This window comes from Notolepis coatsorum (assembly GCF_963971535.1).
Source record: "Notolepis coatsorum genome assembly, chromosome: 5".
Classification (NCBI taxonomy): domain Eukaryota; kingdom Metazoa; phylum Chordata; class Actinopteri; order Aulopiformes; family Paralepididae; genus Notolepis; species Notolepis coatsorum.
Genome location: NC_140169.1, coordinates 160,735,084 through 160,758,911, shown reverse-complemented (window position 1 = coordinate 160,758,911; position 23,828 = coordinate 160,735,084). Strand labels below are relative to the sequence as shown.

Below are 23,828 nucleotides of genomic sequence, written 5' to 3'. Positions count from 1 at the left end.
TTGTATTAAACTACTAAACAAACTACTAAACTACACACTGTGTTGTATTAAACTACTAAACTACACACTGTGTTGTATTAAACTACAAAACTACACACTGTGTTGTATTAAACTACTAAACTACACACTGTGTCGTATTAAACTACTAAACTACACACTATGTTGTATTAAACTACTAAACTACACACTGTGTTGTATTAAACTACTAAACTACACACTGTGTTGTATTAAACTACACATTGTGTTGTATTAAACTACTAAACAAACTACTAAACTACACACTGTGTTGTATTAAACTACTAAACTACACACTGTGTTGTATTAAACTACAAAACTACACACTGTGTTGTATTAAACTACTAAACTACACACTGTGTCGTATTAAACTACTAAACTACACACTATGTTGTATTAAACTACTAAACTACACACTGTGTTGTATTAAACTACTAAACTACACACTGTGTTGTATTAAACTACTTGACAAACTACTAAACTACACACTGTGTTGTATTAAACTACTAAACTACACACTGTGTTGTATTAAACTACTAAACTACCTGTTCTTTCAGAGCCACTACACACTGTGTTGTATTAAACTACTAAACTACACACTCTGTTGTATTAAACTACTAAACGACACACTGTGTTGTATTAAACTACAAAACTACACACTGTACACACAAATAGCGTTGGTAGCGGTATACGCCCCAAATTTGTACGAAGAAGATTTCTTCACTACACTAACCAATGCAATGTTAGACATTCCCGATTACTCATTTATAATAGGTGCGGATTTTAATGCCATCTGGAACCCAAGGATGGACAAATCTTACCTCGCCTTTTCCAGCGAACAAAAAAATTCATCGAAGGCATTAAAGGATTGGTCGAAGATTACAGGTGTAAATGACTTATGGCGGTTACTTAATCCCACGACCCGAAAGTACTCTTGTCGATCTGCGAGACATAATACACTATCCAGAATAGATTATGTCTTTGCATCACAGAGACTATTTGATAATTATGAAGTGGAAATGATACCCAACGCACTATCAGATCACTGTTATTTACTCCTTAAAGGTACATTTGGTATACTATCCTCCCGGGCCCCAAGATGGCGATTTAACTCGTTGCTGCTTAATAACAAGGAATTCATTACACAACTCAAAGAAGCTCTTATAGTATTCCAACGGGAGAATGCAAACTCGGTGCAAGACCCCAGAATAATATGGATGTCGGTAAAGGGAAAGATCAAATATTTCACGGATAGCTTTTCCTCCAAAATGCGCAAGAATCAATGCACAAAACTGGCTGAGCTGGAAACGCTTTACTCAACGTTATTTAATTCTCTAAAATACAACAACTCAACTCGACTAGAGAATCAAGTTAACGTACTAAAAATAGAGATCAATGCCATATACAGACAACAATCGGAAATACAAATACGCAGCACAAGACAACAGCAGTACTCCCATGGTTCCAAACCCAGCCACCTATTAGCCATGCGATTAAGAATGAATGCAACATTTGCAGATATAACTACCATTAGAGCACAACAAGTACTTGTAACAGATCCTGTAAAAATAAACGATACATTCAAAGAATTCTACTCCGACTTATATAAATCAGAAACGACCTTCGATCAAAACAAAATGGTCACATTTCTTAATCAAATTATTCTCCCTAAACTTTCAGAGGATGACGCTAAACAGTTAGAAACACCGATCACACTAGAGGAACTCAAGAAGGCCATAACCGCAATGCAAAGTGGTAAGGCTCCTGGAATAGACGGTTTCCCATCAGAAATGTACCTTTCTTGTTGGGACATAATTGGCCCCTTATTACTAAATATGATCTTATACTCAGTCAAGGAGGGGAACTTCCATAAGAATGACAATATTGCACTCATAACAGTCCTCCTTAAAAAAGACAAAGACCCCAACGAGTGCGGTAGTTATAGACCTTTAAGCCTCCTCGGAACCGATATCAAACTGTACTCTAAGGTATTAGCCATCAGATTACAAAAGCATATGACGTCTTTAGTTCACCCGGACCAAACTGGCTTCATAGGAGGCCGCCTGATCACTGAAAACATAAGACGAATACTGCACGTACTTGATGCCAACAAGGAGGACACCATACCTAAGGCGATGCTGTCCCTGGATGCTATGAAAGCCTTTGACAGGCTGGAATGGTCGTATCTATGGGCAGTACTAGAAAGGATGGGGTTAGGAAAAGGATTCATCGATATGATTAAAGTATTATACAAAGACCCATCTGCCATGATTACAACAGGCACAATCATCTCCAAAATCTTTCCGGTATCACGCTCAGCCAGACAGGGTTGTCCTCTTAGTCCCGGACTGTTCAATCTATCATTAGAGCCTTTAGCACAATATATAAGACAATCCCAATCCATAGAACCAATCGTAATCAAGGGCACACAACAAAAAATTCGTTTATATGCGGACGATGTAATATTGTTCATGCAAAACCCCAACACCACATTGCCTCATCTGCTCAAGTTGATTGAGGACTTTGGTGATTTATCGGGATTTAAGATAAATTGGCCGAAGTCGGCTTTCCTTCCACTTAACACCCCTGCAAAAAAAGATACAACCCTCCCAGGAGAGATACCGATGGTAAAACATTTCAGATGCTTGGGAGTGGAAATATTCCCCACCATAAGACAAACGGTGAAGCACAACTACACAAAAATCCAAAACAAAATCAAAGACAACCTTGATAGATGGGCAAAACTTAAAAACACAGTACAAGCACGGATATCAATAGTTAAGATGGATGTACTACCTAGAATCAACTTCTTCAGTTCAATGCTACCGTTACCCCCTCCAGAGGGTTACTGGAAAAGATTACACTCCTCCACATACAAATTTATTTGGAATAACAAACCACCACGTATAAAAAGATCCACCGCACAGAGAAATAAAGCAGATGGTGGCATGGCATTTCCAGATTTTTTCCTATATTTTAAGGCGTACACATTAAGTCCATTGACAACATGGTTTGACCCCCAAGCATTAGTATCCTGGAGAAAATTAGAAGAAAACATAGTAGCCCCACATAGACTGAAGGACATAGCATACACTAAACTACCAATCAAGCACTGTGAACGAAAATTTGGCCCCATAATTACTCATGCGATCCGGATATGGCGTGAATCACAAAAAAAAAATCCTAACCCACAAAAATGGCACAATCATACTCCCTTATTCAATAACAATGCACTCTTAATTGGAAAACGACCTATAAGATTCCCTATATGGGAAGAGCAAGGCATACACTCATTAGGGGATGTTTTTAACAAACAGGGTTTTTGTAGTGATAAAGAAATACGCAAAAAATTTAATCTCACCAAGTCCACATGGCTTTTTTACAAACAGTTAGAGCTATGTTTGAAGTCTCACGGTGTTCCATTAGACAGACCAATTGAACACCACAGATACCACAAATTCTTCTACGAAAGAGAGACATCGAGAGGTTTTGTTTCAGAATTTTATCATCAATTACTAACGTCCTCGTATGAAACCCTCCAACTAAACTCTGTCTGGAGGAGGGATATACCAGACCTGGAAAATGACTTTGATTGGCAAGGAGCCTGGGCAAATGTCCGACTTACATCAAGGAACCCGGATCATCAACAAATCAATCTTACCTATATTCACAGGACATACTTGACTCCTATAAGACTGTGCCGAATGGGGCTTAAACAAGACTCCAAATGCTCCCAATGTACAAATGGGGACGAAGGGACATTTATGCACATGTATTGGGACTGCACACCAGTTAAGGCGAGACACTGCAGGTGAATAGTCAAATATACTTTTTTTGTTGATTTTGAGATTTTGTTATATTTTGCTTCCTAAACATGTCTTCTATGAAACTAGTGACAATAAAACGTCAATAACACACATTTAGTTGTTTATTTTACATCATTTTGCCTTATTGCATCCATAAATGTGCACATATTTAATGGGGAAGTGCCTCATTTGCATATATAAACATACATTTCAGAAAACTTGCAATATATTTTTTCTTAGTTTATATGTACATAACAAATTGGGAAAGTTTCATAGTGATATCTATTCAAATATTTTTTGCCTATTAGGGGGTACTACACTGTACTACACTGTTTGTAGCCTGTGTGTAGTTCTGTTCAGTTCAATAACATCATTATTATTATTATTCAGTTATCAGGCATGTGTTTAGGTTGTCTATTACTAATGGTTTGATTAGGTATTGTGTTTGTAAATATCTGTTTAAAAAAAAAAAGTATGGCATTTTACAATACAGAACTTTGAAGGCGTTTTCCCAAAAATGAGTTTTAAGAGTTTTTCCTCATACTCTAGCCCTGATTTATATCACATTTTATTCCTAAAAACATGGCGAAATATGGAATTTTACCATAAAAATGGACTGAATGGAGTATTTTCTGATTTATGGAGTGATAAAAAGAGATATCCAAAATCCCCTCTGTAATAACCTTTGGCTCTAATATGTCAACAAAATTAAACTATAATTTTGAAAATGGCTTTATCCAATGTTCAGATTTCTGTCCTGGAATTATATGCAAATTAGTGCATATTTAAGTAGATCATGCCTCATTTGCATATTTAAACATACAATTTCAGAAAACTTGTAATACAAAAAAGTCTTGTCTTAATATAAGTAATCAACTGGGGAAGTTTCATTGTGATATCTATTAGTTAATTTTTTTACCCTATTCACCTGCAGTGTCTCCCCTTAAGGCATTCTGGAAAGATGTGACTCAACAAATATCAAAACTCGTATCTTGGAATATACCTGTACACCCCTCGGTATTACTATTGAATGATGTTTTTGAGTTTGCAGTGAATCCACAGCTAAAGAGATTGGTTTTATCGGGTATCACAGTAGCTAAAAAACTGATCGCATCACGCTGGTTTCAACCGGAAAAAATGTGCCGTAAAGTTTGGTTTCTTACATATCTCGATGTAATTTACCATGAAATATCTACAGCAAGAATTCTGGGTCTCAATGAATCCAAAATGTCAATGTGGTTAGAAGTGGTGGAGAGAATAAAAGCTAGCTTATAATGGTATTGTCTGGTTAGGTGCGAGGGATAGTGGAGGTACTTCTCAAGGTGGGGTCCGGGAGGGGGGGGGGTTCGAGCTGGAGCATATGTGTGTAGGTTTTTTAGATAACAGGTATTAGGGGTATATCTTATATAAGACAACTAACTAAAATGTGATCTCATTGGATGTGCCCTGACAATTAATGCTTGTATATCTTATCGTGTGTTGTCATGTTTGTTTATATGTTTGTTTAAAAAATAATAAAAAAATAAAATACAAAAACTACACACTGTGTTGTATTAAACTACTAAACTACACACTGTGTCGTATTAAACTACTAAACTACACACTGTGTTGTATTAAATTACACACTGTGTTGTATTAAAGTACTAAATTACACACTGTGTTATATTAAACTACACACTGTGTTGTATTAAACTACTAAACTACACACTGTGTTGTATTAAATTACACACTGTGTTGTATTAAAGTACTAAACTACACACTGTGTTATATTAAACTACACACTGTGTTGTATTAAACTACTAAACTACACACTGTGTTATATTAAACTACACACTTTGTTGTATTAAACTACTAAACTACACACTATGTTGTATTAAACTACTAAACTACACACTGTGTTGTATTAAACTACTAAACAAACTACTAAACTACACACTGTGTTGTATTAAACTACTAAACTACACACTGTGATTAAACTACTAAACTACACACTGTTGTATTAAACTACTAAAATACACACTGTGTTGTATTAAACTACACACTGTGTTGTATTAAACTACTAAACAAACTACTAAACTACACACTGTGTTGTATTAAACTACTAAACTACACACTGTGTTGTATTAAACTACTAAACTACACACTGTGTCGTATTAAACTACTAAACTACACACTATGTTGTATTAAACTACTAAACTACACACTGTGTTGTATTAAACTACTAAACTACACACTGTGTTGTATTAAACTACTTGACAAACTACTAAACTACACACTGTGTTGTATTAAACTACTAAACTACACACTGTGTTGTATTAAACTACTAAACTACCTGTTCTTTCAGAGCCACTACACACTGTGTTGTATTAAACTACTAAACTACACACTCTGTTGTATTAAACTACTAAACGACACACTGTGTTGTATTAAACTACAAAACTACACACTGTGTTGTATTAAACTACTAAACTACACACTGTGTTGTATTAAACTACTAAACAAACTACTACACACTGTGTTGTATTAAACTACTAAACTACACACTGTGTTGTATTAAACTACTAAACTACCTGTTCTTTCAGAGCCACTACTCCATAAAGAAGGCCAGCGCCGCCCTGGGCTTCGGGACGGAGAACCTCATCCTACTGGACACAGACGAGAGGTCGGTACACAAGCAGCAGCGTCACCGTGACGACGGACAGACATTAGGGATGCTCGATATTGGCTTTTTTACCGATATCCGATATACCGATATTGTCCAACTCTTAATTTCCGATACCGATATCAACCGATACCGATATATGAAATCTGAATAATTTCAGGTAACTAACATTACATATCTCTTGTCGTGGAATTAACACAACATTATGCATACTTTTCACAATAAATAAAATAAGAATTTGTTCTTACTTGCTTGCCTGGGTAAGTAAAGGTTAAATAAATGTCAACAAAATAAAAAAAATATATATATATTTAAAAACCGATACCGATAATTTGCGATATTATATTTGAATGCCAATATCGGACGATAATATCGGACATCCCTAACAAACACTGTAGAGCATCTGTCTGACTGTCGGTACACAAGCAGCAGCAGCAGCAGTGTCACCATGACGACACACAAACACCGTAGAGAACATCTGTCTGACTGTCATCTCCTTCCACAGAGGGCGAGTCATCCCTGCCGACTTAGAAGCCAAAGTCATTGACGCCAAGCAGAAGGTGAATGTCTTAAGTTTATTACGCCATCGTCTTGATTTAGGACGCTCGTCTCCCCCCATTGAAACAATTAATTACTATCCCCTATTATTATTTTTTTATTATCAGCGATGCACTGCATGCAGTAAATGAGATCACAAGGAGAAGCACTCGTAGGAAGAGTTGAATGAACGTATATTTCCATAGTACTTTTCTAGTACTGGAATGACTGCATACAGTATGGGCGGTGACCCCCAGTGGGAATTGAACCACCACCTCAGTGTTAGTGCCTTGCTCAAACCCCGCTCTACAGGGGTACAGGGGACCTGTGGAACAGGGGTGCGTGTAGAGCAACAACAGGACGGCTATTTCCATACCGTCACTGCTTCTGTCCGTCCGCTCAGATGTGCTCAGATTTACCCCCCCCCCACCCACCCCGCTCTAAAGCATAGTCTCTGGAACAAATTATCTCAACCCTTTCACTACCACCCTACCAAAGGGTTAACCCTTTCACTGCGACAATACAGAAGGTTAACCCTTTCACTGCCACGCGACAAAGGGTTAACCCTTTCACAAGCACACTACAGAAAGTTAACCCTTTCACTACCACACTACATCTGTAGTGCGGCGGTGAAAGGGTTAACCTTCTGTATAGCGTGGTAGTGAAAGGGTTCGAGGCAAAGTGGTACAGAGGGTGGCTGAAAGATGGGCTCGCAATTCTGCTCCGAGGGGGAAAGTAGTGAGTTATGCGATTCAAACCAATTCCCGTGATGACGGAGTAGCGGACATCCTGTGATGATGACCGGGATGCGTCTATGCCAAATACAACGCAGTTCGGTTTCCGGGTTCCTCTGATTGGCCACGACGCCCACATGACCCCGCGCTAGCACGCCCCCTTATCCACGCCTGCCGCTACGCCGCGCCAAGCTCCTCTGTGTGTTGCAGTGCGCTGCAGAGCGGCAGAGGTCCCTGTGTGTTCTCGCTTCCTCAATTTATACGCATGGAAGTATTGACTACGCCATAACGAATAATTAAAAAAATATACCGTTAACTGGAATATGTTGTTTCTTTACACATATGTTGGATTATGTAATTGGTTTGTCATGACAAACCAATAAAATCGCTACTTTACATCAGGGTGAACGCTGTTAATGTCGGCGGCGGAGTCAATACAATGTCCTGCAGCGGTGGTGGGTTTAGAAGCGAACATCACCGTCAATAATTACAGCTTTAATAGCGGAGAAAGTGGGATAAAAAGGTCTCTGCCAGTTTCGCCCGAAAAGGTTATTATTATGACTCTCAACGAGTCGGAGACAAATGATGACCACAACATAATTGCACATCAAACTACGGACATCGCCGCAACGTTACTAGTGGCACCAGCTGGTTTGTCATGACAAACCAATTACATAATCCAACATATGTGTAAAGAAACAACATATTCCAGTTAACAGTATATTTTTTTAATGATTCGTTACGGCGTAGTCAATACTTCCATGCGTATAAATTGAGGAAGCGAGAACACACAGGGACCTCTGCCGCACGCTGCAACACACAGAGGAGCTTGGCACGGCGTAGCGGCAGGCGTGGATAAGGGGGCGTGCTAGCGCGGGGTCACGTGGGCGTCGTGGCCAATCAGAGGAACCCGGAAACCGAACTGCGTTGTATTTGGCATAGACGCGACCGGGAGGATGTGACCCTCTCTGCGCCGACCCCACGCCCCCATGCCTCAAATAGATCCGCCATCAGCTCTATTTAAAAATGTTTATATATTTTGTATCCACTTTTTCTCCTCCTATTTCTTCTGTATTTTCCTCCCATCCCAATTTTTATCGTTATGCCAATTCCCCCCTCCCCTTCCTGGTCGTTGCACGCATGTGTGCCCCACTGGTCGGTCTAGGGAGCCCTGAAGTCTATCACGTGCTTCCTCCGATACATAGGAGACAGCCAGCAGCCTCTTTTCACCTGGCAGCGAGGACTCACTGGGTGAGTGTAACGCGTGGGAGGTCACACTACCTTCACCATTTCCCTCCCTCGCTGTGCAGGCGCCCTGACCGACCTGTAGGAGTTGCTGTTTTGCAACGACCAGATTACCACCCACCGGCTTCCCTCCCGCTGACACTGCCAATTGTGCCAGTATGCCGACCGGCCAAGCCGGAGGCACCGCTGACAGCCGGATTCGATACCAGTGTCTCTGCGGTGGTAGACAGACGCTTAGTCCTCTGTGCTACCCGGCCGCCCTATTTTAAAATATTTCAAAATGTTCAGTTGCTATTGCATGCACGTATCTGTGTTTCATTACACATTGAGTTGAGTGCATGCTTACCAACTGTTTTGCCTGTTTTACTGCAACACTACTATCACCGACATCTAAGAAGGGAGATCCCCCCTTGAAGGGCTCTTCTAAGGTTTCTCTCCTCCACAGGCAATGCCTATTTTCCTATTGCTAGGTTTTAGTGAGTTTTTCCTTATCTTCGCGTGGGGTATGTCTGGGAGTGTTGCATTTATTTTATTTATAATTTTTTTCTTTTTTACTTTATGGTGTTTTTGTTTTGTTCTTGATTTATTGTGATGTTTCTTCTTGACTTGTTTAAAGGAGACGACGTGTCCGGCCCCATGGGGACATTAACGTGTGTTGTCGTCGGGGCCTTACAAATACATTTGAATAAAGAATGTAAAAAGATTAGAGAAAAAGACAGAACAGATCACCCCGGTTCGTATATATATTCCGGCGGGGAGGCCGTCGTTTACCCTGTCGCTCTGCTCGTCCCGCAGGGCTACGTGCCGATGTTCGTGAACGCCACGGCCGGCTCCACGGTGTACGGGGCGTTCGACCCCATCCACGAGATCGCAGACATCTGTGAGAAGTACGACATGTGGCTCCATGTGGACGTGAGTGTTTCAAGTTTCAAGTTTCTTTATTAGTTGTCATAAAAAAAAATACAGAATGAGCCCCTGGGAGTGTGCTAGATAAAAATAGATAAAAAGTAGGGATGTCCGATATTATTATCGGCATTAAAATGTGATATCGGAAAATATCGTATCGGTTTTCAAAAAAGAAAAAAAATTTACTTACCCAGGCAAGCAAGTAAGAACAAATTCAGATTTTATTTATTGTCAAAAGTATGCATAATGTTGTGTTAATTCCACAACAAGAGATATGTAATGTTAATTACCTGAAATTATTCCGTTTTTTGGGGGGGGGGGGAACCCTGCATATATCGGTATCGGTTGATATCGGTATCGGAAATTAAGAGTTGGACAATATCGGTATATCGGTATCGGTAAAAAAGCCAATATCGAGCATCCCTAATAAAAAGTATAAAATAGAAAGTCAAAAGTACGTAAGCAAAAAGTGTTCAGTCAATATACATATACGTACAATATACAATACAGAGTAAAAAAGAGTAACAGTGAGTTACAGTACAATACAGTATACAGTACAATGCAGAAATGGGATGAGGTACAAACTTAGGGTAAGGTGCAATGAGGTATGAATTGTAGCGCAAATCTCTTTACCGATAAATATAAAGTGTGCTAAAGTGTCTAAAGTGAGTAAAGTGGGTGCTACGGTGAGTTGTTTATTTAAAGTGAGTGTGTGCGTGTGGATGTGTGTGCTGTGAGTGTAGATGATGGGTTGTTACATAGTGTTATTGTCGTTGAGCATCCTGATGGCCTGGGGATAGAAGCTCCTTCTGAGTCTCTCTGTACCGGCCATGAGACTGTTGGATGCTGCTGTGAGTCAGTGTTGTAGAATTACAACATGTAGCTCCATGTGGAAGTAAGTGTTAGATGCTGCCACGAGTCAGTGCTGTAGGACGTAAGTAGGGATGCACCAATCCGATATTGATATTGGATATCGGCCCCGATATCACTAAAATCTCCGATATCTCTCCCATTACAGAAGCCGAGACCCTGACACTGGTAACGTCGAACCGTCCGACTACATGCCAGCTGGACCAGCTACCCTCCCCACTCCTCCAGACCATAGCACCGGACATCCTCCCATTCCTAACTGCAACCATCAACTCCTCACTCAACTCGGGGGTGGTCCCCACCTCCCTAAAACAAGCCAGAGTCACGCCCCTCATAAAAAAACCAACCCTGAACCCCACCGTCATAGCCAACTATCGTCCTGTCTCTCTTCTCTCCTTCCTTTCTAAAACACTTGAACGTGCTGTATCCAACCAACTTACTGCTTATCTCTTACAGAATGACCTCCTAGACCCCAATCAGTCTGGCTTCCGGACTGGCCACTCCACAGAAACGGCCCTCATTGCGGTCACAGAGGCACTTCACTTAGCAAAAGCGAAAGGCCTCTCCTCTGTCCTGATTCTCCTAGATCTATCTGCAGCCTTCGACACAGTCAACCATCAGATCCTCCTCGCGGCCCTCGCAGGAATGGGAGTGGCTGGATCTGCACTGACATGGCTGACATCATACCTCAATGACCGCTCCTACCAAGTGTCATGGAGAGGGACTCTGTCGGCCACCCGCCCCCTCCGGACGGGTGTCCCCCAGGGCTCGGTCCTAGGACCCCTTCTCTTCTCCCTCTACACTAAATCACTGGGTAACATTATCACGTCTCATGGCTTCTCATATCATTGTTATGCCGATGATACTCAACTCTTCCTCTCCTTCCCTCCCTCAGATATCCACGTCTCTGAGCGGATCTCGGCCTGTCTGTCCGACATCTCCGCCTGGATGACGACCAACCACCTCAAACTGAACCTAAGCTAAACAGAATTGCTCCACCTGCCGGCCAAATCCTCCCCCCTGACCGACCTCTCCATCACAGTCGAGAATGCAGCTGTTGTCCTCGACGACCAGTTGAACTTCTCTGCTCACACCGCAGCGACAACCAGAACCTGCAGATTCCTCCTGAGCAACGTCAGAAGGATACGCCCCTTCCTGACAAAAGAAGCCACCCAACTCCTTGTCCAATCAACAGTCATCTCCCGCCTCGACTACTGCAATGCACTGCTAGCTGGCCTCCCGGCCACTGCCACCAAGCCTCTTCAACTCATTCAAAATGCAGCGGCCCGCCTGATCTCAAACCTACCGAAGTCGGCCCATGTCACCCCACTTCTTAGGGACCTGCACTGGCTCCCCATTGCTGCACGTATCCGCTTCAAGGCCCTCGACCTAGCATACCGTGCGGCAAAGGGAACCGCTCCCGCCTACCTCCGGTCAATGGTCTCTAACTACACACCCTCAAGACCCCTACGCTCTGCATCTTCGGGACGCCTCAGATCTACTCCTATCCAAGCTCCCGGAGGGTCATCAAAGAGAAGCCGCCTATTCTCAGTCCTTGCCCCACAATGGTGGAATGAACTACCCATCCCAGTTAGGACAGCCGAATCCCGTCCAATCTTTCGCCGTCGACTAAAGACTCACTTCTTCAACCATTATCTGAAATGATAAAAAAAAAAAAAAAAAAAAATCTAACCCCGACTAACCTTAATGTCATGCACTTGTCCTAATAAACTAACCTACACTGTAACACGCAACACTTTGATGAACATTGTTACTCAGCTGATATAGTTATACCCTTCTTGCTGTCTTGTCGCACAGAACTTGTAAGTCGCTTTGGATAAAAGCGTCAGCTAAATGACTAAATGTAAATGTAAAATAGCTGGATCCGGTATCAAAAAATAAAAAAATTAAAAAGGGATTTTCTTTTATATATAATATAATAATAAATACAATAAGAAATAACAATTCAGTACATTTATATCTGTGTTAATTTGTTACATTTAGTTTCACTAAGTTAGGAAAGTAATGTTTTAAGTCAAGCCTGATGTTGCCTTGCACAAAAGAATGATCCCAGTCTCTTCCACACAGTGACAGTGAGGCATACAGTTTATTAATTGAACAATGGGTATTTACATTACATTTACATTTAGTCATTTAGCTGACGCTTTTATCCAAAGCGACTTACAAGTTCTGTACGACAAGTCATCAGGAAGGGCACAACTCTATCAGCTGAGTAACCATGTTCATCAAAGTGTTGAGTGCTATAGTGTAGGTTAGTATATTAGGACAAGTGCATGATGACAGTAAGGTTAGTTAGGGTAAGATTTTCTTTTTTTAGATAATGGTATGGGTATCGGATCGGTACTCTGTATCGGCCGATACCCAAAGCCAGGCATCGGTATCGGGACTGAAAAAGTTGGATGGGTGCATCCCTAGACGTAAGTGTTGGATGCTGCCACGAGTCAGTGTTGTAGTACTCCAGTCCTGGACGCCTGAATACTTTAGACAACAAATGTTTGTTTCCGCGTCTCTGATTGGCCCGCGCGTTTCTGGTCATGTGACATGTGCGCCAATCGTGGGACCGCAAGTTTCTACACTGGTTAAGCTTAGGCACTCTTTCGAAGTTGGTTAAGGTTAGAGTTTGTCTTAGAGCATGGCGATAGAACGCCTGCCCTGATTCCGACGGTTAAGCTTAGGCGCTCTTTCGAAGTTGGTTAAGGTTAGAGTTTGTCTTAGAGCATGGCGATAGAACGCCAGGTAGTTTGCAGGCTGTTAGACCCGGAAGTAGGCGCAGAACTTGCTGTCCCACGATTGGCGCACATGTCACATGACCTGGCCAATCAGAGCGCAAAACTCGAACGCGGAAACAAACATTTGTTGTCGAAAGTATTCACGCGTCCTGGACTGATTTTCAGGACTCGTCGTGATTCGACTTGGACTTGAGCACTGATGACTCGGACTTGGACTTGAGCACTGACTGCATTCGGACTCGGAAGGTGCAGACAATTGATAAATACAGTTATTTAATATTCTTTTAAATTTGTAATAGGCCCTAATCATTTGGCATAAAGGTATTGATGGCTATATTAATATCGTAAAAACATTATTTAATTTCGTGCAAGGACTGAACCTTGATGAGTTGGACTCGGACTCGGACTAGGGTAATGGGGACTCGACTCGGACTCGACTCTGGCTCTTCTTTGGTGACTCAGACTTGGACTCGGACACGGAGACTCGAGATTCAAAGACTTGACTAACGTCACAGTGACCAAATGCGTCCACGTTTTTATAGGATTCTATCACATTTTCATAACAATAGCGAATATAACTTACCCTGCGCCGTTTTCATTGAGGTTTCTTACAAATGAACTGTGTTTTATTTGTCCTTTATATGCGGATAACATTCAAATCTTAAATTGTACCATTATGTTTCCCTTTAGACAACAAAACATAATGCTAATGATGCACTTTATAATAATAATTAATTAGGTGACCATTCTCGATCACTGTACTCAGGTCCCATCAATAGTTTAACGCTGTTCAGATCGCGTTTTCCTAATCCGGTGACCGAGGTGCTAAAGGTCTTGGGAATTGTATTAATTTTGTAGTCTTAACATTAATTCATTTTCACCTTTTAAACCAATGCTGCCATCTACTGACAACAGAAAGTGTTGTCTATAACGTTAAATTGATTAGAGAGGCTCGCCGCACACTTGTAAACACTGTCGCCCCAAAACACATTCTAGAGATTCCCACTTTTTACTGGTACATAGGTTCATATCTAATAGTCTTTAGATGACTAAATATAGATGAATACTCATGAAATTTGATATATATATTCTAAAATAAGTATAATTTCACTTCATCTACCTGTCGACATGAAATTCCCAAACGCTGACGGTAAAAAAGCCTGGATGTCGCGCAAAATGGGGCGTGACCGAATTTGGTCCCAGACAAAGAGAGTGACTGAGATTGGTCTACGTTCCGTGTACCACAACACTGGATGCTACCATGAGTACAGCCGGTCTTTGTGACGATGTGTAGTTTTGATGTCAAAGAACAACGTGCATGTACATATCAGTTACCAGTTGGTCCGTAGTCCTAGTGTTGTTGCCGTTGTCGTTGTTGTCATCGTTGTTGTCATCGCCGTCATCGTCGTCATCATCACCGTCGTCATGGCGATTAATCTTAATGGTTGTGCATTGTACTGTATTGTATTGCATGGTACAGGGAGCGTGGGGCGGTGGCTTGTTGATGTCCAGGAAACACCGGCACAAACTGAGCGGAGTTGAGAGGTACAGTCACACTCATACACTCTGTAATCCAGACTCATCTGTAATCCAGACCCATCTGTAATCCAGATTCCAGAACCATCTGTAATCCAGACCCATCTGTAATCCAGATTCCAGACCCATCTGTAATCCAGACCCATCTGTAATCCAGATGTATCTGTAATCCAGACCCATCTGTAATCCAGACTAATCTGTAATCCAGACTCATCTGTAATCCAGACCCATCTGTAATCCAGATTCCAGACCCATCTGTAATCCAGACCCATCTGTAATCCAGATTTATCTGTAATCCAGACCCATCTGTAATCCAGATTCCAGACCCATCTGTAATCCAGACCCATCTGTAATCCAGATTTATCTGTAATCCAGACCCATCTGTAATCCAGACTAATCTGTAATCCAGACTCATCTGTAATCCAGACTCATCTGTAATCCAGACTCATCTGTAATCCAGACCCATCTGTAATCCAGACCCATCTGTAATCCAGACTCATCTGTAATCCAGACCCATCTGTAATCCAGACCCATCTGTAATCCAGATTGATCTGTAATCCAGACCCATCTGTAATCCAGACTCATCTGTAATCCAGATGTAACTGGGCCTCTGTTTACATCAGGTCTGATCCAGAAAAGGACTAGTCCGTTTATAGTCCGGGCTTGATGTTTATTTAGCACTAAACCAGCATCCAAAACAGAACACCATCGGTTTTAATTTTTTTATTAGTCTAGCTTTGTGTTGTTGTTGGATGTTGAAGCAAAGTCACTTGAATGACATCTCTCCTTGAGATAATATGCGACACACACACAGGTTTATTGGCGTAAACAGTTACAATATCATTAAGCTGAGCAGTGGCCAAGATGCTCTTCGCTTGCCACCCTTTCATAGCACCCCAAGGCCCCCCCTCCCCCCCAATCACCTACCGGCACCTAGCTTGACTGGAGATGTGGCATGTGCCTTGTGTTCCACAATGAGACAGCAAAGTACTTACAAATAGATTAGGTTGCTCTCAGGTCCTCTCTGTCAGTGACTCTCTCTGGGTGAGCTGCCAGACCAAAGAGGCTGGTCTCTCCAAAGAGGCTGGTCTCTCCATAGAGGCCGGTCTCTCCATAGAGGTTGGTCTCTCCATAGACTCTATGGATGTTTATTTGTATAGCACATGATCACAGTCACAGGCTTCACATACCTACATTATAATGCCAGAGCATCACCCCCTACTAGTCAACTAGTCACCTAGTCTCTTTCTCTGGCCGACCGCTTGTCTCCAATGAAGAAATAAAGTCTGGATGGATTCTGAATCCGCTTGGCCACTGCTGCTTGAGAGATAAAAAAGACAGTTCCAAGAGCAGCATACGACCACATAAACCTCCCCGGGACTTAACCCTTTCACTACCACACTACAGACGGTTAACCCTTTACTATCACACTACAGAAGGTTAACCCTTTACTATCACACTACAGAAGGTTAACCCTTTACTATCACACTACAGACGGTTAACCCTTTACTATCACACTACAGACGGTTAACCCTTTCACTACCACACTACAGACGGTTAACCCTTTACTATCACACTACAGACGGTTAACCCTTTACTATCACACTACAGAAGGTTAACCCTTTACTATCACACTACAGATGGTTAACCCTTTCACTACCACACTACAGACGGTTAACCCTTTACTATCACACTACATACGGTTAACCCTTTACTATCACACTACAGAAGGCTAACCCTTTACTATCACACTACAGACAGTTAACCCTTTACTATCACACTACAGACGGTTAACCCTTTACTATCACACTACAGAAGGTTAACCATTTACTATCACACTACAGACGGTTAACCCTTTCACTACCACACTACAGAAGGTTAACCCTTTACTATCACACTACAGATGGTTAACCCTTTCACTGCCACACTACAGAATGTTAACCCTTCACTATCACACTACAGAAGGTTAACTCTTTCACTACCACACCACAGACGGTTAACCTTTCACTGCCACACTACAGAAGGTTAACCCTTTCACTACCACACTACAGACGGTTAACCATTTACTGTCACACTACAGAAGGTTAACCCTTTCACTACCACACTACAGACGGTTAACATTTCACTACCACGCTACAGAAGGTTAACCCTTTCACTACCACACTACAGAAGGTTAACCCGTTCACTACCACACTACAGACGGTTAACAATTCACTACCACACTACAGAAGGTTAACCCGTTCACTACCACACTACAGACGGTTAACCCTTTACTATCACACTACAGAAGGTTAACCCTTTACTATCACACTACAGACGGTTAACCCTTTCACTACCACACTACAGACGGTTAACCCTTTACTATCACACTACAGAAGGTTAACCCTTTACTATCACACTACAGACGGTTAACCCTTTCACTACCACACTACAGACGGTTCTGTATCACACTAGCTCCCGCTCAGCGTCTCATTGCATATATCTCGCTTCAGCATATATATACTGAATACATTTCAAAATGTACCTTTAAATGCCAGCATTCATCTGGCCACACCCCCATCCGCTTACCTACATAAGCAGGGGTGGTGCCACACACTCATCTCCTTCTCAAATTTCATCACAAGCAACGTGTTGCTCATATGCCCACTTGACGTGGAGAAAAATATTGGCTGACAATGTTTACGAGGAAAGGAAGAACAAGAGATACGTTGACATCATATCTTTATTTTCTCTCTCACTATTTTCGAGAAAATACGGCGATATTGTCTTCGTCACTGGAGTGTCTGGAAGATGGTGATCATTCTAAAATCCTCCACCGGTTTTCGTATTGGGAGCACGCCGCTGCATGCCTCTCAACTGCAGTTCCTTGCTGTGCTGGATGGGGTGAAACCTTTCAGGACACAGCTGAACTGTAGGACGCGCCGCTGTTGTGAGAAGCGGTGGGTTTCAGGTTGGTGAGTACTGTTTTGCTTGCGGCTCCACTTGTCTGTTAGTGCTATGGGGGCTAACTGACAATGTTTACGAACACTGGCCCCAGATTAAGGTCTTTTGTTCAGCCTCTTAGGCAACAGCGGAAGACCTTGATCTGAAGCCCATTATAGTTTAACTAGTGGGCCACGACCATTAACACTGGTGATCCCTGTGTTTTCTGGACGAGTGGATGTTTTCTCTGTCACCGTGTAGGCCCCATCTTTCATATCCAAATGAGAGTATTCCCTCACGAGGAAATATGGGCATAGATGTTCGTTAGTGGAAGATCTGTGTTCAAGTCAGCTACAGGCCAGTTTGGTATTGTGCTGGCTCCGTCGGGTGTTGGTAAAATCACAGTTGTAAAACTGTGTTAACATCTTGTTTCTCCTTTCTCTTAAAAAGTGAGGAGGGTTTCAGAACGGCGGCCTGTCTGAGTGAGTGTTATATCATTGTGTACAAGTTCAGGTGATAGCTGCTTAGCTTGCGTGCTAGTGGTGGCCTACTGTTAGCGAGTCAGCTGTTAGCTGCGGCGCTAGCCTGCTGTGATCACTAGGTGGCCTACCTGGGCTAGGCTAGGAAACGTTAGCTTGCTGCTATCGGCCGAGGCCCAGCGCGGGGTGGCTCCGGCCCCTCGCGCGCCGCCGCGGTTCCCAACTCCCCTCTCCCTCACGGGGAGAGGCGGGGGGGATTCGAAGTCTCCCCTCTGGTCGCGTGCGCCGTTCGCTCGCCGTCTCGCGGGCAGGGGCGGTAGCGCCCGACGGTTAGAGCGGCCGTTAGCTTAATGCTACTATGTTGAACGTGCTTTGATTATAACATGTTTTAAACACTCTTGACTACGACGTCATCTTTGACAGAGGATGTTAGTCGAACCTGCCCTGGGCCAGGACGGCAAGGAATGCGTCAACAAGGGGGACCGTAGCGACGGGATGGAGCGGCGACGCTGCCCAGATCGACAACACATAATGGCTGTGTTTACTACGGTGCCTTGAGACTGCACTTCGCTTGATCTACGCTCCGGGTATGCAAGGCCTGACCAGACCTTGTACACTTCTTCTGGCTTTCCCTTCTAAATGTTTTGTAAATAACAATGTTTTCCAAAACGAGTGTTGCTGCACTACATTTAGGATACGACGCGAGTTATGTGTGAATTGTCTTGTCACTGGTATTTAGCTTCTCCATGCAAATCGGGTTGTTGTTACAGATGTGAAAATGATCTGGTTTGTTGTGTTGAGAAACATCATGTGTGTTTATATGTACCGTGTACTCACAACTAAGGGGGTTAACTAACCTATAAAGCTATGCTTAGTGACAAATGAGTAAAGAATGATTCTTTTCTCAGCCTGTAATGACAATGAACAGTGTGTTCACATATTAACAGGTTTTCCTGTTTTAACTGGCCGTATTAAGGGTAAAAGTAGGAGGATTGTGTTTCCCCCCGGTTCCCTGGGGACTTCTTCATCCTCCTCTCAGACATGTTGTTGCACTACATTGTGTCACTGTGTGGTAGGGATACGATGTAACCCTTAGCTTGATTGCTGAGGTTGTGCTAAAACTGCTGGAGAAACTTTATTTTCCTAAAAGAAAAGATTGTTTGGTCGCTTTCGTGTGTGCTTAGCAAGGCCTGTGGCCGATACTAATCGAGAATTATGTATTCTCTCATTATGAAAAACGGCGTTCCTCTGTAGAGTGTTTTTGCCATTTTTTGTAGGTGATGATGGGTTGTGTGTGTCATGTGACCTACAACTGGGTTGGACTGGCCACAGAAGCACATGTGTAAGTTTGGTACCGGGGCTCTTGGAGAGCTCTCTCTATTCTGTGTTTTTTCCTTAGTAAAAATCAGATAGCAGGTTAGCTCATGCGCTGTGTGAAGCTGTCAGACGCTTCATGGAGCTGACTATGACTGTGTCATACTCTCTTTTTGTCATTACATCGTATCATGGGTGTGGGGTCGTAAAGGGGTGAACTGGTAACCTTTCCTCCCCCTTTTTTCTGTTGGTCAGGGGTAAACCCACCTGTCCTTCAAGGTTCCTGTCACGTTGCGGTTTGGCACGTTACAGGGTGAGGGGGGGGGGGGGGAGGGAGTTTCCTGGTCCCACGGCCTGGAATATTGGGCGTGTGCACCGCAGAAATTCCCCCGCCATAGAGTACGTCACTGTGCGCGTCTCTGTTGGTAGGACTTCCGTGTGCTGTTCAGGTCCATGTGATGGATCTGTTTCGGGGGGTGGTCAGGGCTCCTCCTCACCAAGCTCCTATTCGGGCCTTCTGTGAGTTGGGACTCTCCTTCTATGTGAGGGAGCCTCCTTCAGAGTACAGAGCCTCCTCCTCAGATTGTCAAGGTGAGTGGACCCTCAAGAAGGAGTCCTACTCTATTGTGTATGTATTCGATTCAATTCGATTATTGAGTGTGTATGGTTTCAGTGCCTCCTCCCCGGACAGCCCTAAAACCAATTTTTTTACATGACTCAAGGTGCAATATATTCTTTTCAATCTGTACAGCTCGCGTGGGAAGTCTCTCTGGGGATTCCCGTCTCCTTCCTATGGGAGGGTGGTGGGATGTAAAAATGTGAAAAATGTTTACCCCCGGCTGTGTAGACTGGGATAAATACTGTTGGTGCTTCCTTCTTTTCTATTAAAAAGAGTTGGAGTTAGGAAGTATCACACCCCTCTTGTCGTTCCCCTGGGCGCCTTGGGGATTCAATGACAGGTCTAAATAGCCTGTTCATTGATGTGGGTGTGTCCCGACGCACGTATAGTGCTAGCTCGGGGTGTTCTGTAAACAGGCGACTGACTGGCACGCCTTGGTTGCTTGAGGTTAAAACGGCGTTTTTATAAAGCAACTGGGATGGAGGTTTTTCCTCTTCCGACGACCAAATCCGACGACCTGGTTTGGTTATCGATGGATTCTCGTTCATATCTGGGGGATGATGACGGAATGGATCTGAACATATGTAGAGGGGTCTCACGCCCTGGGGGTGGGCCACCGGGCGCGGTTCGCCCGAACGTCTGGGTGGCGCCTTCTTTTCATGTTTAAGATCAACACGCATATCTGCCCCTTCTCCTGGAGTAGGCATGTCAGCGTGGTTAGGGCACGGGACTGGTTCTGGTCACGCTGGTCCGGATCAGTTGAACCCGTTGTCCGCCGGGGATGCAGATCTGCTGTTCTGGTACCCTGAGGGACTTGGGCTTTTTTCAGGGGGAAAAATGCCAGGTCGGTCCGGGTGTCAAGTTTCAAGTTCAAGTTTCTTTAATAATTGTCATACAGAAGTACAGAATACTTTTATACAAAATGCTTCTTACTGTTACGCTCCAGAGACTGTGCAAGACAAGATAAGTATGAAATAAAATAACATAGTATAGCATGTAAATTAGAAGTAAAAAAATGAGGTCACAGTGTTCAATATAGACATATGTCACAGGGTTAAGCGCTATGGAGACCCTGGTTGGGTACATTTTTTACTCAGCACTGTCGTAATGGCTTACGGCCATGCCAACCTGTACACGCTCGATCTCGTCAGATCTCGGCCGCTACACAGGTTGGTCCTGGTTAGTACTTGGTTGGGAGACCGCCTGGGAATACCAAGTACGGTGTGCTTGGGGCTGGTTCTCCATTCTTTTTCGCTCCTCTCTCACGCATGGCGAAGAGGGGCCTGTTGGGGTGGTCTTTGACCTCCTCTGGTGACCCTGTGCTTCCCGTATCGCCGGGCCCGGTCCGAAGTCATGTTTCGTCGACCCGTAAGCCTGGGTTAACCCTTTTTTGAAAACTGAAACACTTGTACTGCGGTATAGCCGGTGTATACCCGCAGGTGTGTTTTGGAGTTTTTTTCTTGAGGGGTTATAGGAACAACCACCGCATTGGGTAACACCAAGGTGGTTGATTCCCTGGTGTGTTGGAGCAGTGTCAACTCCCGGGTTCACCGGTTGAGGGTGCCCCTGCACGTTCATGACGTCTGCCAATCGTGTCAGCCTTCTCTGCCTCAACCCCTCTAGGTGGGTTTTTTTTAAATGGAGGCTTGGTCATGCAACAACGCCAGCTTACGCCCCTTCCGCCGGTGCGGCTGTGTTCAGCTGTCCCCTCTGGCGCCTGTCTCGTCCGCAGTCTCCAGGCTAGGGTTAACAGCCTGTTGCCTGGTTTTTCCCCGGTGCGCTGCCTGCTTCCGTTGGTTAACCTTTTTTGTGTGCTTACAGCCATGCTGACTGCCTGTTCTGCAGGGTCAGTGTGCCAGGCGGTGTACTATTGGGGGGACAGGGCCCGCTCGGCTGAGGGGCCTTTGTCCGAATACGCTGGCGATGTGGGGGGCGGGGTCACTAAGTGCCCACCTGGTGGGGTCTTGATGCTGGCATCATGGACTTCTCCGGACCCCCGTTCCAGGGGGTCCCTTTGGTGGGTCTGGGTCTTCCTTCGCGCTCCGCTGCTACGGCCTTGCCACGGGTTGGGTTTGGCCTTGACCCCGTGATTCTGGGGGCAGTAACGAGGTTGTTCCCTCCGTTCGTTCCCGGGTGGCATGCGGGTTGTGCGTGTGTGTAGTCGTGGGGTCAAGCCACGGTCTGCTCACCCTGTGCGTTGAGTTGCTTGAGTGCCTCTTCGCACGGTCGGGTCCGTCGCCCTCCCGTGAAGCCCCCAATAGGGGGGGTGCGCTCCATTAGGGGGGGTCGGGGGGGCTCGGTCCTCCCTGATCTGATGGCTGTGGGGGGCCTCAGTGGGGTACATTTGTCGAGCTTCTAGCTCCCGCTCAGCTCCTATTATGCAATGAGACGCTGAGCGGGAGCTAGTGTGATACAGAACGTTAGGTTATGACTATAACCAAGTTCTGTTAACACTAGTGGACGCTCAGCGTCTAGACGCCGCTGCGGCCCTTGATTTTTCATTGTGGTGAAATTTGTTGGGAAGGAGATGAGTGTGTGGCACCACCCCTGCTTATGTAGGTAAGCGGATGGGGGTGTGGCCAGATGAATGCTGGCATTTAAAGGTACATTTTGAAATGTATTCAGTATATATATATGCTGAAGCGAGATATATGCAATGAGACGCTGAGCGTCCACTAGTGTTAACAGAACTTGGTTATAGTCATAACCTAACATTAACCCTTTACTATCACACTACAGAAGGTTAACCCTTTACTATCACACTACAGACGGTTAACCCTTTCACTACCACACTACAGAAGGTTAACCATTTACTATCACACTACAGACGGTTAACCCTTTCACTGCCACACTACAGAAGGTTAACCCTTCACTATCACACTACAGCAGGTTAACCCTTTCACTACCACACCACAGACGGTTAACCTTTCACTGCCACACTACAGAAGGTTAACCCTTTCACTACCACACTACATAAGGTTAACCCTTTCACTGTCACACTACAGAAGGTTAACCCTTTCACTACCACACTACAGACGGTTAACCTTTCACTACCACGCTACAGAAGGTTAACCCTTTCACTACCACACTACAGAAGGTTAACCCTTTCACTACCACACTACAGACGGTTAACCTTTCACTACCACACTACAGAAGGTTAACCCTTTCACTACCACACTACAGAAGGCTAACCCTTTACTATCACACTAAAGACGGTTAACCCTTTACTATCACACTACAGACGGTTAACCCTTTACTATCACACTACAGAAGGTTAACCCTTTCACTACCACACTACAGAAGGTTAACCCTTTACTATCACACTACAGACGGTTAACCCTTTCACTACCACACTACAGAAGGTTAACCCTTTACTATCACACTACAGACGGTTAACCCTTTCACTGCCACAGTACAGAAGGTTAACCCTTCA

The 23,828-nt window shown here is 43.8% G+C and overlaps 1 protein-coding gene across 1 annotated transcript in view; it reads left to right on the top strand.

Annotated features, from left to right (window-relative positions):
- LOC311229314 (glutamate decarboxylase 1) overlaps positions 1 to 23,828 on the top strand; it is a 102,784-nt gene that overhangs the window by 58,474 nt on the left and 20,482 nt on the right. The window contains exons 6-9 of the mRNA XM_084315389.1: positions 6,404 to 6,483; positions 6,989 to 7,043; positions 9,795 to 9,911; positions 15,006 to 15,070. Of these exons, the coding sequence (XP_084171515.1) occupies positions 6,404 to 6,483; positions 6,989 to 7,043; positions 9,795 to 9,911; positions 15,006 to 15,070 (317 nt within the window). The remainder of the gene's footprint in view (positions 1 to 6,403; positions 6,484 to 6,988; positions 7,044 to 9,794; positions 9,912 to 15,005; positions 15,071 to 23,828) is intronic.